Genomic DNA, 12,729 nt, shown 5'->3' on the forward strand with positions numbered 1-12,729 from the left:
AAATTTTTCTATAGAAACAAAATTTTCACAAAATTTTCTATAGAAATAAAATTTTTACAAAATTTTCTATATAAATAAAAATTTCACAAAATTTTCTATATAAATAAAATTTTCACAAAATTTTCAAAAGAAGTAAAATTTTAACAATAAAATTTTAGAAATAAAATTTTAACAACATTTTCTATAGAAGTAGAATTTTGACCAAATTTTCTATAGAAATAAAATTTTCACAATATTTTCTATAGAAATAAAATTTTTACAATATTTTCTATATAAATAAAATTTTCACAAAATTTTCTATATAAATAAAATTTTATCAAAATTTTCAATAGAAATAGAATTTTATCAAAATTTCAAAAATTTTCTATAATAAAAATTTTGTGAAAATTTCAAAAATTTTCTATAGAAATAAAATTTTCACAAAATTTTCTATAGAAATAAAATTTTTACAATATTTTCTATATAAATAAACTTTTCACAAAATTTTCTATATAAATAAAATTTTCAAAAGAAGTAAAATTTTAACAATAAAATTTTAACAACATTTTCTATAGAAGTAGAATTTTGACCAAATTTTCTATAGAAATTGAATTTTGACCAAATTTTCTATAGAAATAAAATTTTCACAATATTTTCTATAGAAATAAAATTTTTACAATATTTTCTATATAAATAAAATTTTCACAAAATTTTCTATATAAATAAAATTTTCACAAAATTTTCTATAGAAATAGAATTTTATCAAAATTTCCAATAGAAGTAAAATTTTAACAATAACATTTTAGAAATAAAAATTTTTACAAAATTTTCTATCGAAGTAAAATTTTGGAAAAATTTTAACTCTTAAATGATATTAATTTAATTTGGAAAAATGGTCCGCTGGTACGAATGTTGGTCCAAGTGTGGAAAAATGTTGGTCCAAAATAAAAATTCATTGTGGCAACGCTGGTAATAACACACATATCGTATTTATGTTATTTAAAACTTACAGAGGGTCGTGTATTTCAAAAAGTATTGCATACCCTAAGGCGCACATATATTTGTTGGCTATCGTATAACCGAATACCCGAAAACTCAAAGACGGTAAGTCGTTATATTCAAATAACGTTGTATAAAACTGTTATCGTGCTAATATTCTATTCTAAGCGTCTGATTCCAATATGACTGAGACATATCGACAGCAAAAACACATTTCAATTATAGAAAATGTTTTTTTTATAATTAGAATTTTTTTTTTTTTTCATTTCTAACACCTATTACAAAAGTAAATAACATTCTATACGAAAATAATTACGTACTGTTAAATATGTCCAACATTTGAAATATCTGATTGCAAAATTAATACAAATATTGACCACAAAACACACATCAATCAATAGGCCAGTCGTATTGGCAGATGCCATAATGAGCACGTGTTTTTATCTAACTTTGGAGGCAACAAAGAGGGAATTTTATTTAAAAAAAAATACCAATATAGATCGGTTTATATAGCCGGGTTCTTCATGTCTATAGCGTGGGCAATTTTTTTTTGTTAAAAAAAATTTATTGTGATGGTGGTTAAATTCAATTAATTGCTCCGCTTACACGAACAAAGTAAATCGATCATTGGCATTTGTTTGATGGTTTCACAATAGAGTTTCTAATCAACCATTGTGACGAACGGACGTGTGGAATTTCTAATAACGGTTTTGAGTGAAATTATTTCAAAATCAAGGATATTCTGATTTTTTAACATATTCGAAGCATACAAACTAGTTTTATTGAAAATGTCCAAATCTTTGAATATAATAGATAATAGTCATCTATTGAATAATTGTCCCAAGAAATATTCCTTGGAATATGATGAATCATCATCCTTTAATAGTAAAAGTGCTTTGCTTGCCGGAGAAAATGTAAGCCACAAGAATGTGTCCTTGGACCTCTTTGTTTTTATGTACATGTGATATGAGAAAACAGACAATTTAAAATTTCTAAAAGTTTTTACCTCCATGAAAAATTAATTGGTGAGGAAATCAGCGAATGGTAATACTGCCCCTTTTATAATGAATGGTTTCGAGAATAAAAATATATTTTATACGGGTTAATAGATAATATACCGCACTAAAAATATTTGCATTAAAACAAATCTACACTGAAAAAATCATGCCCAGTTCCAAAGATTTTATCTTTACACTAATGTTAGGTTAGGTTAGATGGCAGCCCGATGTATCAGGCTCACTTAGACTATTCAGTCCATTGAGCTTCTCTCTTATCACTGAGTGTTGCCCGATTCCATGTTAAGCTCAATGACAAGGGGCCTCCTTTTTATAGCCGAGTCCGAACGGCGTTCCACATTACAGTGAAACCACTTAGAGAAGCTTTGAAACCCTCAGAAATGTCACCAGCATTACTGAGGTGGGATTACACTAATGCTTTTGGTATTGATTCCGAGCCAAAGAAGCGGATAATTGAATTATAGATACATTTATGACTTAATTCTCTTTTAAATTTTAGTTTTGCGTACTTGATTCTAGGAAACAAATTTTATTTTTTTCGTTTTTGTGTTCAAATTTTTCTACGTGAATAAAAAGAAGTTATTTGGTGCCCACCCAGGGCGGATGACCCATCAAACCGATGTTTTGTTCGAAGTTCGGCCAGGCCGAAGCTTATGTACCCCCCACCTTGGATTGCGTAGAAACTTCTACTGAATACTGTCATCCACAATCAAATTACTTGACAACATTTTCTATAGAAATTAAATTTGGACAAAATGTTCTATAGAAATAAGATTTTATCAAAATTTTCTATAGAAATAAGATTTTAACAAAATTTTCTATAGAAAAAAAAATTTTGACAAAATTTTCTATAGGAATAAAATTTTGGCAAAATTTTCTATAGAAAATTTTCTATAGAAATAACATTTTGACAAAATGTCCGATAGAATTAAATTTTTACAACATTCTCTATAGAATTAAAATTTTGACAAAATTTTCTATAGAAATAAAATTTTGCCAAAATTTTCTATAGAAATAAAATTTGACAAAGATTCACGGGGTTTTTTCCTTCATTAATATTCCCCGTTTCATTTGTTATTTAGATACCATAAATTATTCAAAGTTTAAAAATTATGTTTAAGTTGAAAAGTTGTGTTATGTAACTGAACTCTTAAAATATAATTATTAAATTATTGTGTAAAATGAATTTATTCAAACAATAAAAATAGTAAAAAAAAATTGACAAAATTTTCTATAGGAATAAAATTTTGGCAAAATTTTCTATAGAAATAAAATTTTGACAAAATTTTCTATAGAAATAACATTTTGGAAGATTGTTTTTGGCTCAAGTGGCAACCATGATTACAAACCGATATGGGATACTTTTTGTGTGGTTGGGGATCGGCTATATATAACTATAGACCGATATGGGCCAATTTTGGCATGGTTATTAGCGGCCATATACTAACACCACGTTGCAAATTTCAACCGGATCGGATGAATTTTGCTCCTCCAAGAGGCTACGGATATCAAATCTGGGGAACGGTTTATATGGGAGCTATATATAATTATGGACCGATATGGACCAATTCTTGCGTGTTTGTTAGAGACCACATTCTAACACCATGTTCCAAATTTCAACCGGATCGGATGAATTTTGCTCCTCCAAGAGGCTCAGGAGGACAAATCTGGGGATCGATTTATATGGGGCTATATATAATTATGGACCGATATGGACCAATTTTTGCATGGTTGTTAGAGACCATATACTAACACCATGTACGAAATTTCAACAGGATCGGATGAAATTTGCTTCTCTTAGAGGCTCCGCAAGCCAAATCGGGGGATCGGTTTATATGGAGGCTATATGTAATTATGGACCGATATGGACCAATTTTTGCATGGTTGTTAGAGACCTATACTAACATCACGTACCAATTTTCAAATTTCTTTTGTATGCAGGCAGGTCAAGTTCGAAGATGGGCTATATCGGTCCAGGTTTTGATATAGTCCCCATATAAACCAACCTCCCCATTTGGGATCTTGGGCTTATAGAAACAGTAGTTTTTATCCAATTTGCCTGAAATTGCAAATCTAGAGGTATTTTGGGACCATAAAGAGGTGTGCTAAAAATGGTGGGTATCGGTCCATGTTTTGATATAGCCACCATATAGACCGATCTCCTGATTTTACTTCTTGGGCTTATAGAATCCGTAGTTTTTATCCAATTTGCTTGAAATTGGCAATCTAGAGGTATTGTGGGACCATAGAGAGGTGTGCCAAAAATGGTGAGTATCGGTCCATGTTTTGATATAGCCCCCATATAGACCGATCTCCTGATTTTACTTCTTAAGCTTCTACGGTCCGTGCATCGGATTTAGTTTTTATCGGTCCATTTGGTAAGACCTATTTCCATTTGGTATAGACATATTTCTCTTCTTGAGGGTATAGAAGGCGCACTGATCATGAAAATTGCTTGAAACTGAATGTAGAATTTGCAGATTTTACTTCTCGTAATCATTTAAATAATGGGCGTAAAAATCTATAGATTTTAGATTTCAAATCAAGGAGTTATTTCATCATCTTCTTGCACGCTTACACGATATGTTTATGATTCCTCTAAAACTCAAACAATATTGATTCTTATAAATCCAGAATCTTATATAGTCTTCGTAGGTAGAATCTTTAAATTTATCTTCGGGAAGTTTACTAGTTGAACTGCTCTGTTTGGGAACATCTGTCATCAAACCCAAAAAATATCAGCTATAATTATTGTATGAATGTCCATTTACTAGAGACATACACTGGAAAATGGTCTCAAACTTTTGCATTTTTCCTTTTGTAAAACGAACATTACCCCTTTTACTTTACCAAGAAACTCAATAACATGCCATAATTTTTTGTATATCTAAAAAAATCTAATGAACATTCAATTTTGATTTAAATTTGAAATGTGGGTTGGTAGCTCTAAACAAATAATTTTTGAATTTTAAACAAAACAAATAAAATAAAAATAAACAAAACCTAAAATATGTTTTCTCTCTTGCAGAAAAAGAAACCACCAGCGCCCATAACACGGATACCGGAAGCCCCAAATGTCGATGATCACATTAAAAAGGAAATTCCCACCAGGTGAGATCGATAAGAGTTACAATATCTACGGACATTTTCATTTGAATACTCTAACACACGAAAATGTGTTCGTTCCTAACATTGCCAGCTATTTTCAGTCTTTTATACATCTACTCAAAGGTAACATTGGACCAGGACTATATGCCATGGGGTTTGCCTTTATGCATGGTGGTTTGCTGGTGGCACCCATACTCACCGTTCTCATAGCCTTGGTATCCATACATTGTCAACATATGCTCATAAACTCCTCGATTAAAATGAAGACCCTAAGAAATTCCGAGAAATATCCCGACTTTGCTGAGACCATAGAGCAATGTTTTGAAATGGGTCCCAGAGCTACACAGAAACTATCCAAGACCATGAAAATGTTGGTTAACCTATTTATCTGTGTAACCCAGTTGGGTTTCTGTTGTATTTACTTTGTGTTTATCAGTACAAATGTGAAGCAGGTAAGAAGAAAGGATTTTGGAAGGAATGAATATTTTAACCACTTTTTTCTTTGCATTTCAGATCCTTTTAGCCTATGACATTCATCTTGATGTTCACTATGTGATGTTGATTACCTTCTTGCCAATTTGGCTTAGTTCCATGATAACCAATTTGAAGTATTTGACCCCGGTATCGTTTATTGCTAATATTTGCATGATTTGTGGTCTGAGTATCACCATGTACTATGGCCTCAAGGATGGCCTTCCCGAAGTTGGTGACCGTAAACTCTATACAAATCCCATGGATTTGGCCTTATATTTTGGTACAGCCATATTTGCCTTTGAGGGTATTGCCTTAGTGTTACCTTTGAAAAATGCTATGGCAAATCCACATAATTTTGATCGCCCCATGGGAGTCCTGAATGTCGGCATGTTTTTCGTAAGTATTTCTTATAATTTTTTCATTTTCAAAAGAGAACAGAAAATCTATAAATTTTTTGGAGTAATAATGATACTTCGAATGCGTCTCTAGAATTTATGGTCGTATCGTTTCTGGGAAAATTTTTGGTGTCTGAAAATGGTTTATATCTACTTTAGTTAAAGTTGCCCGATTGCACTATGGGCGGAAATTGAAAATTTGAGGCAATCCAGGTGTGTTACTACTCAAATTTGGCAGAATGTAACCTTCTGTAGTACTAACTGTACCTGCAAAAAATCATCGAAATCGGTTCAGATTTATATATAAATCCCATACATACGTATTTGCCAATTTTCCCAATTTTGGCCATAGGACCTTTATTTTGGTTTTCTTGTGGCTTTTACTTAATTTGATTAATTCTTTGTCGGTTTTATGTGGCATTGAACTGTTCCAGAAAGTAAAGATAGCATCTCTATCTTTTTTGTTTTTCAGCCAAGATGAGATTAATTCGCTATTTTGTTCTTCACTGTTTCTAGAAAAATTACATTTATTTTAGTATGGGCAAGTTTGGGCAGACAAACTTCACAGCACGTAAAAGTATACTTCCTCACGAACAATAACAAATAAAGATTGTCATTAACAATCGTTAACAACACTAGTTCTATTCCTCGCAAAAATACGTATGTACTAAACTTTTCACAAATAAACAGCACTGTTGAAACCACAAATTCAAAATTAAGCGCGAAATTTTCAATTTTTGCTCTCTTTGAGTACACGCAATTTGCATAAATTTTGGCAAACAGTGGCAGCTTTTTTCTAATGGACAGGGTTGCCAAGTTTTAAATTAACTTTCGATTTGTACTTTCCAAGATATTCAAAAGTAATTTCAATTGGAACATCCAATAATTTTTCATTTTGAAAATTTGATTTTTTTTTGTCGCTGTTTTGCGATTTCCGCCCATAGTGGATTGGCTCAATTTAGCCAGCGTATTGGTTTTTGCGATGTAACATTTTTGTCGGAAAGGCCCATTGTTGGAGTTACAGGCTTTGGAAGTTTACTGCATGTTCTTCTAGAAATGGACTTAATTTGCATTTCACAAGAAATTCTTTTGAGCTGATATATAAGAATCCTTCATTTTACCTCCCATTAATAAGCCCATGTAAAATTCAATGCTTCTGAGACAATTTTGCATAATAACAAAATTATATATTTTTTGTTTTTGCAAATTTTATTATAACTCGATGGGGAATGATCCAATGCAAAAATTTAATAAATTTTATTTTATTAAGGAAAAGTAACCGTGAAAAAAATGCCAATTTAGCGCGATAATGCCAGCACCCTTCTACACCCAAAAAATATTTATTTTTATAACAGATTGTGTCAAAGTAGATTCGTTCCACGAAAATGATAAACTATTTAATTAAATCAGTTGTATTGAACTATGGGGTGTAATCCTTAGCACCTTTTTCTGTAATACAAACAATGTAGAAGAAATTATTCGATTTTATATATTTTTTTTTTTTCAAATTTACAGTTTGTAAGCCCGCACACTATCCACTGGGCTATGTAACAGGTTGGCTGATAAGTCCCCGGTCTAACAAAGAAAAACACATTTTTTTTGTCAAAATTCGTTTTTATTATTCTACATAGTTCCCTTCAAGAGCGATACAACGATTATAACGACCTTCCAATTTTTGATACCATTTTGGTAGTACTCATTCGGTTTTGCCTGAAAATAGGCCTCAGTTTCGGCGATCACCTCTTCACTGCAGCCAAATGTTTTCCCTGCGAGCATCCTTTTGAGGTCTGAGAACAAGAAAAAGTCGCTGGAGGCCAGATCTGGAGAATACGGTGGGTGGGGAAGCAATTCGAAGCCCAATTCATGAATTTTTGCCATCGTTCTCAATGACTTGTGGCACGGTGCGTTGTCTTGGTCATTAGCGTAGCTAGACAATCTTCCTAGGGGGGGCTATAGCCCCCCTAGCTAAAAATGTATAGACTGAACTTATAACTTCAATTAATGTTTTATTTCATAAAAATTAATAAAAAATTAAACATCAAAATAACTCGACAATTAATTTATAATAAAGCAACTTAAAGTAGTTCCACACTTTTCCCAGCAAAAAAAAAATATGGGAGTTGTTCTAAAGGCACAACTTTAAAAGCACTTCCACAAAGAAATTAATTATTTTAACTACACAGGAAGTTTTTTACTTAATTTTTTTCATATTTTAATACGTAATTTTTGTTTTCTTTTTTTCAACTAGTTTAAAAAAAGAGTAAGAATAAATAAAGTAGTACAAATTATTCAAATTTTGCCACAAAAATGACAAATCCATTATAGAAAAATCAATACTTTTTGAAAATATTCGAGGGAAAATGATTCAATCAAGCTTTTGGAATGCATTAAAAATTATAAAAAATATAAAAATTATTTAGCTGGGAAAATATCACACAATTTTCTAATTCACATTCAAAACACTGAATTCGGATCACACCTTAAGAAGTGATGCAAATCAATTGCAACGGCTGTTCGATTGACATCCCTCCTATGACAAATTCATATTACATTCATCGCTTCTACGCCAATTTTGCACCACTCCCGGACCCAAAAAGAACATTTTCGCTTCTTTTTTGGCGACGTTTTTTGCAGCATTATTAAGATATTAATTTATGAAAGAATAGTTTTATTATCAATTACTATTTTTTTTAATTAAATTGACTAAATCAGACTAAACAAAATAATAAACTAAATCACAACCACAGCTTCATTTCATAAATATCAGACTTCAAACATTGCCATCGGCAACTGCGACCACAACCGAAGTAATTCGATTGTGCATGAAAGTCTTTAGCGTAACTTTGTGCGGTTGTATATACTTGTTTAATTTTTATAAAAATGGAAAATCGTAAATAGGTTTTCAAATTCTGGGGGGGGCTAAACTTTTTCTGGGGGGGTCTAAGCCCCCTCCCCAGAGGCCTTCCTACGCTTATGGTCTTGGTGGAACAACACTTTCTTCTTCTTCATATGGGGCGTTTTGCCGCGATTTCAACCTCCAAATGCTCCAATAACGCCATATAATAGCCACTGTTGATGGTTTTTCCCTTCTCAAGATAATCGATAAAAATATTTCCATGCGCATCCCAAAAAACAGAGGCCATTACTTTGCCAGCGGACTTTTGAGTCTTTCCACGCTTCGGAGACGGTTCACCGATCGCTGTCCACTCAGCCGACTGTCGATTGGACTCAGGAGTGTAGTGATGGAGCCATGTTTCATCCATTGTCACATATCATCGCAAAAACTAGGGTGTATTACGAGTTAATAGCTGCAAACACCGGTCAGAATCATCAACACGTTGTTGTTTTTGGTCAAATGTGAGCTCGCGCGGCACCCATTTTGCACAGAGCTTCCGCATATCCAAATATTGATTAATGATATGACCAACACGTTCCTTTGATATCATTAAGGCCTCTGCTATCTCGATCATCTCCATTTTACGGTCATTCAAAAACATGTTGTGGATTTTTTTGATGTTTTCATCGGTAACCACCTCTTTCGGGCGTCCACTGCGTTCACCGTCCTCCGTGCTCATTTCACCACGCTTGAATTTTGCACACCAATCAATTATTGTTGATTTCCCTGGGGCAGAGTCAGGAAACTAATTATCAAGCCAAGTTTTTGCTTCCACCGTATTTTTCCCCTTCAGAAAACAGTATTTTATCAAAACACGAAATTCCTTTTTTTTCCATTTTTTTCACAATAACAAAATTTGCTTCACAAAAGACGCTCTATCTCACAAACTAATTGACTTATAGACGTCAAATTTTGACACGGATCATTTGAAGATTGGTACTATATAAAAATAATATACATTTAATACTAGCGACGCCATCTATGTGTCAGACCGGGGACCTATCAGCCAACCGCGCCAAGAAAAAAAAATTTTAAGTTATTTCCACTTTTCTATGAAGCCTTTGTTTATTCGTTTTTTCTATGAAATATTTTTCAAAAAATTTAACATATATTTTGAAAAGTGTTTGTTTAGTCAGAGAATATTAAAAATTAGGTGAGTTCACATTCTAAAATTGATGTGTTTTGGAAAAAAACTTGTGTTTTGAAATTGATTTATTGTATGGGAAAAACGACTCATTTTGAAATGCTCATAAAAGGTTCGTTGATGCGTCCGTTGATTGAAGAGTTGAATTTTCTCTTTAAAGGCAATAGTTTTGTTAGAGTGCTTCAAACTGAAAAATATCAACCCTTCCATAAACGCACGGATTAACACATAATATGTAACTCAACCTAAAGGGAAAACATTTCAAACTCCAAAATATGCTTTGTGAGAACGCCGTATTAGTATGCGATACGAAAGTTTTCATTCACCCAAGGGCTTAAACGCAAACATCGCGACTGGCGACATGGTTGTGTTTACACGTTATTTTGCCGATTTTATAACCGACATTCAGCCTTTTCTAATCTTACGTTTTCTTCCATTTCAGGTCACCCTTATGTTCATGACGGCCGGTTTTGTAGGTTACAGTAAATGGGGAGATAATGTAGCTGGAAGTTTGACTCTTAATTTGGGAGATACAATGTAAGTATGAATTAAAAAATTGTGTATATCAACAAATTATACAAATGTTCTTTTTTTTCTTCTTCCAATAAAAAAAGTGGAGCACAAATTGTGAAGGCCATGGTATCGATGGGTGTACTATTCGGTTATCCTCTACAATTCCATATAGCCATACAGATTATGTTACCGACTGTGATAGAGACATTCAAATGTTACAATCATTCATTGGCGGCCAATTTGACATTCAGGACATTTATGGTAGTGGTTACATGTAAGTATAAAAATAATGCCACAAATTGTTGCTACACTCAAAAAAATGTGAACCCTATATTTCACTAAAGCCGATTTAACTCTCTTTTAGTTCATGGAACTATTTTAAGAAAGTTTCCATGACATTAATATTTTTTTGCGTACGTTAGTCAAATTAACTAAAACAGAGGAAAAAATTATACACAAATGAAGCATAAAGATTAACTAAATTCGTGTCTCCCACAAAATAGTTCAGAATTTCTTAAAATTTGTAAATTTTACCAATAATGCGGCCATCTTGAACTTCGTATGGCTCCAATTTTTTGAACTCCAATTTTTTAACAAGTGAAAAAACTTAATTATATCTAATAAGTTTTCTTGAATTTGTCCAAAAATATTTACTTATTTTTGTGATATCGGCGTGATGTCAGCGTTTGTAATACTGTTTAGTTAAAATTTTCTAAAAATAATCGAAATTTTCTAAAACTAACCAAAATTTTTCTTCCTGGTGGGTTCACTGTTTTTTCAGTATAATAAAATAAAAACACAAGGCTGGTTAGGTTAAAGTGGCAGCCCGATTTCACCACATTGACTAAAAGTTCTTATTACATATGGGCACAAAATATTTACGAGTATGACTTTAATACAATTTTCTATTCTATATTTTTTTTCTTACAGTGGGCATTGCTGAACTTGTACCCAATTTGGGCCTTTTCATTTCGTTGATTGGTTCATTGTGTTCCACCGCTTTGGCCCTGGTATTCCCACCGATCATTGAATTGATTGTTAAACGTGATATTTCGAGTACCTGCTCTAGACTTATGATGTATTTGAAGAATACGATTATTTTGATATTGGCCTTTGCTGGTTTCATTGCTGGCACATATGAAAGTCTATCGGAAATTATCAAAGAATTCGGTTCGGAATCCAAGACAATGGAACCCCTAAATATGGATTCGAATTCATGAAATTATCCCAGTTCTATATACAAGCACAGACAGACAGACATCCACATACATTAGAGCGAGAGAGATCATCAACTTAAATAAAAATAAAAATAATACTAATATTTGTTTTGTTAGTGTGTAAGTTAAAAATATAAAAAAAGCAAATTAGTTGTTAATTATATTAAAAATTACCTCAAATTCTTTAGTTAGTAATTTATGCATAAAATCTTAATATGTACATATACATATATATAGTAGACAAACATTATATACGACATATTATATTTAGTAAGTATATATATTTTGAAAAATATAGAACAAAAAAAATACATAACTCCATCCGTCTTATAGCCGGGTTTTTTGGAAAATTCAAAAATAACCTTTTTTCTCCAACGCTGTGCTGCCAATATGTAGGTCAACACAGTACTAGTGAAGTTCGTGTCACTAATCTGAAATTTGAAATCTAAAAGTATTCTACGGCTATAAAGACGTGTGTCGAAAATGGTGAGTACCGGTCCATGTTTTCATATAGCCCCCATATAGACCGATCTCTCGATTTTACTTCTTGAGCTTCTAGAATCCGTAGTTTTTATCCAATTTGCCTGAAATTGGAAATCAAGAGGTATTCTAGGACCATAAAGAGTGTGCTGAATATATTGTGTATCGATAAAGTTTTTGATATAGCCCCCTTATAAACCGGCCCTCCGATTTGGGGTCTAGAACTACAATTAGATGTGATGAATACTGTGTGTATCCTTCGATGTTTTGGTATAGCCCCCATTACACCCGATTTAACTCCTACCGTTTCTAGAAATTGTAGTTTTTATCCGATTTGCCACAAATTGCATTTTTTTTTGGCATTTTAGACCTATAACAAAGTGTACATGATTTAGTTTTATCGGGCCATTTGGTAAGGCCTCTATATAGACCGATTTAACTTATTGAGGGTATAGAAGGCGCACTGATTATGAAAATTGCTTGAAACTGAATACAAAATTTCCAGATT

The 12,729-nt window shown here is 32.3% G+C and overlaps 1 protein-coding gene across 3 annotated transcripts in view; it reads left to right on the plus strand.

The window, feature by feature from the left end:
* Positions 1-12,102, plus strand: part of LOC142228982 (proton-coupled amino acid transporter 1) — a 57,732-nt gene extending 45,630 nt beyond the window's left edge. The window contains exons 1-7 of one of the 3 annotated variants that reach the window (XM_075299510.1): positions 1,646-1,892; positions 5,023-5,105; positions 5,194-5,554; positions 5,616-5,972; positions 10,454-10,548; positions 10,626-10,798; positions 11,455-12,102. In XM_075299510.1, coding sequence (XP_075155625.1) covers positions 1,767-1,892; positions 5,023-5,105; positions 5,194-5,554; positions 5,616-5,972; positions 10,454-10,548; positions 10,626-10,798; positions 11,455-11,744 — 1,485 coding nt within the window. In that variant the 5' untranslated portion in view covers positions 1,646-1,766 and the 3' untranslated portion in view covers positions 11,745-12,102. Of the gene's footprint in view, positions 1-1,645; positions 1,893-5,020; positions 5,106-5,193; positions 5,555-5,615; positions 5,973-10,453; positions 10,549-10,625; positions 10,799-11,454 lie in introns of those variants that run through there. The other 2 variants (XM_075299511.1, XM_075299512.1) reach the window with 2 other exon arrangements.
* Positions 12,103-12,729: the final 627 nt, after the last annotated feature.

Source organism: Haematobia irritans, chromosome 3 (genome assembly GCF_050003625.1).
Source record: "Haematobia irritans isolate KBUSLIRL chromosome 3, ASM5000362v1, whole genome shotgun sequence".
Classification (NCBI taxonomy): domain Eukaryota; kingdom Metazoa; phylum Arthropoda; class Insecta; order Diptera; family Muscidae; genus Haematobia; species Haematobia irritans.